The sequence below is a fragment of the Procambarus clarkii genome, chromosome 52 (genome assembly GCF_040958095.1).
Source record: "Procambarus clarkii isolate CNS0578487 chromosome 52, FALCON_Pclarkii_2.0, whole genome shotgun sequence".
Classification (NCBI taxonomy): Eukaryota; Metazoa; Arthropoda; class Malacostraca; order Decapoda; family Cambaridae; genus Procambarus; species Procambarus clarkii.
In genome coordinates, this window is record NC_091201.1 from 2,032,461 (window position 1) to 2,034,034 (window position 1,574).

Consider the following 1,574-nt stretch of genomic DNA (forward strand, 5'->3'; position numbering starts at 1 on the left):
CGTCGTCTCTTCAATTTCTAGTGTGTGGTCTGGTCATCATACTTCAGCCACGTTATTGTGACTCATCGCCTGCACTTGAGGCCATGAAACACACTTGAGGCCATGAAACACACTTGAGGCCATGAAACACACTTGAGGCCATGAAACACACTTGAGGGCACGAAACACACTTGAGGGCACGAAACACACTTGAGGCCATGAAACACACTTGAGGCCATGAAACACACTTGAGGCCATGAAACACACTTGAGGCCATGAAACACACTTGAGGCCATGAAACACACTTGAGGCCATGAAACACACTTGAGGCCATGAAACACACTTGAGGCCATGAAACACACTAGAGGCCATGGAACACACTTGAGGCCATGGAACACACTAGAGGCCATGAAACACACTAGAGGCCATGAAACACACTTGAGGCCATGAAACACACTTGAGGCCATGAAACACACTTGAGGCCATGAAACACACTTGAGGCATGAAACACACTTGAGGCCATGAAACACACTTGAGGCATGAAACACACTTGAGGCCATGAAACACACTTGAGGCCATGAAACACACTTGAGGCCATGAAACACACTTGAGGCCATGAAACACACTTGAGGCATGAAACACACTTGAGGCCATGAAACACACTTGAGGCATGAAACACACTTGAGGCCATGAAACACACTTGAGGCCATGAAACACACTTGAGGCATGAAACACACTTGAGGCATGAAACACACTTGAGGCCATGAAACACACTAGAGGCCATGAAACACACTTGAGGCATGAAACACACTTGAGGCATGAAACACACTTGAGGCCATGAAACACACTAGAGGCCATGAAACACACTTGAGGCCATGAAACACACTTGAGGCATGAAACACACTTGAGGCCATGAAACACACTTGAGGCATGAAACACACTTGAGGCCATGAAACACACTTGAGGCCATGAAACACACTTGAGGCATGAAACACACTTGAGGCATGAAACACACTTGAGGCCATGAAACACACTAGAGGCCATGAAACACACTAGAGGCCATGGAACACACTTGAGGCCATGAAACACACTAGAGGCCATGGAACACACTAGAGGCCATGGAACACACTTGAGGCCATGAAACACACTAGAGGCCATGAAACACACTAGAGGCCATGGAACACACTTGAGGCCATGAAACACACTAGAGGCCATGAAACACACTTGAGGCCATGAAACACACTTGAGGCCATGAAACACACTAGAGGCCATGGAACACACTTCAGTAAGTTCCGTGTGAACCTGAACATATATAACTGGCATGGAGCTACAGAGAGCAGGTCACAATAACGGGGGTTGGAGACAAACAAGCCAACCACCCTCATGACATGTGTGTGATGACAGTCGTAATGACCCTTATGAGGTCCCTCCTGGACCCTCATAAGGGTCCACGACGGACCTCATAAAGGTTGCTAACGGATTTGGACACACTCCAGAAGTGGCCTGAAAAATGGCTGCTAGAATTTAACCCAGCCAAATGCAAAGTTATGAGCAATGGAAGAGGAGACCAGTGCAGAAGTATAGGATAAACATAA

General features: G+C 47.4%; 1 protein-coding gene across 1 annotated transcript; it reads right to left on the reverse strand.

Moving 5' to 3' along the window:
* Positions 1-378: 378 nt before the first annotated feature.
* On the reverse strand, positions 379-1,302 carry LOC138352016 (uncharacterized). Its single transcript, XM_069304188.1, has one exon. It carries the CDS (start codon positions 1,300-1,302, stop codon positions 379-381), a length of 924 nt encoding a protein of 307 aa, XP_069160289.1.
* Between the last annotated feature and the right edge of the window lie 272 nt (positions 1,303-1,574).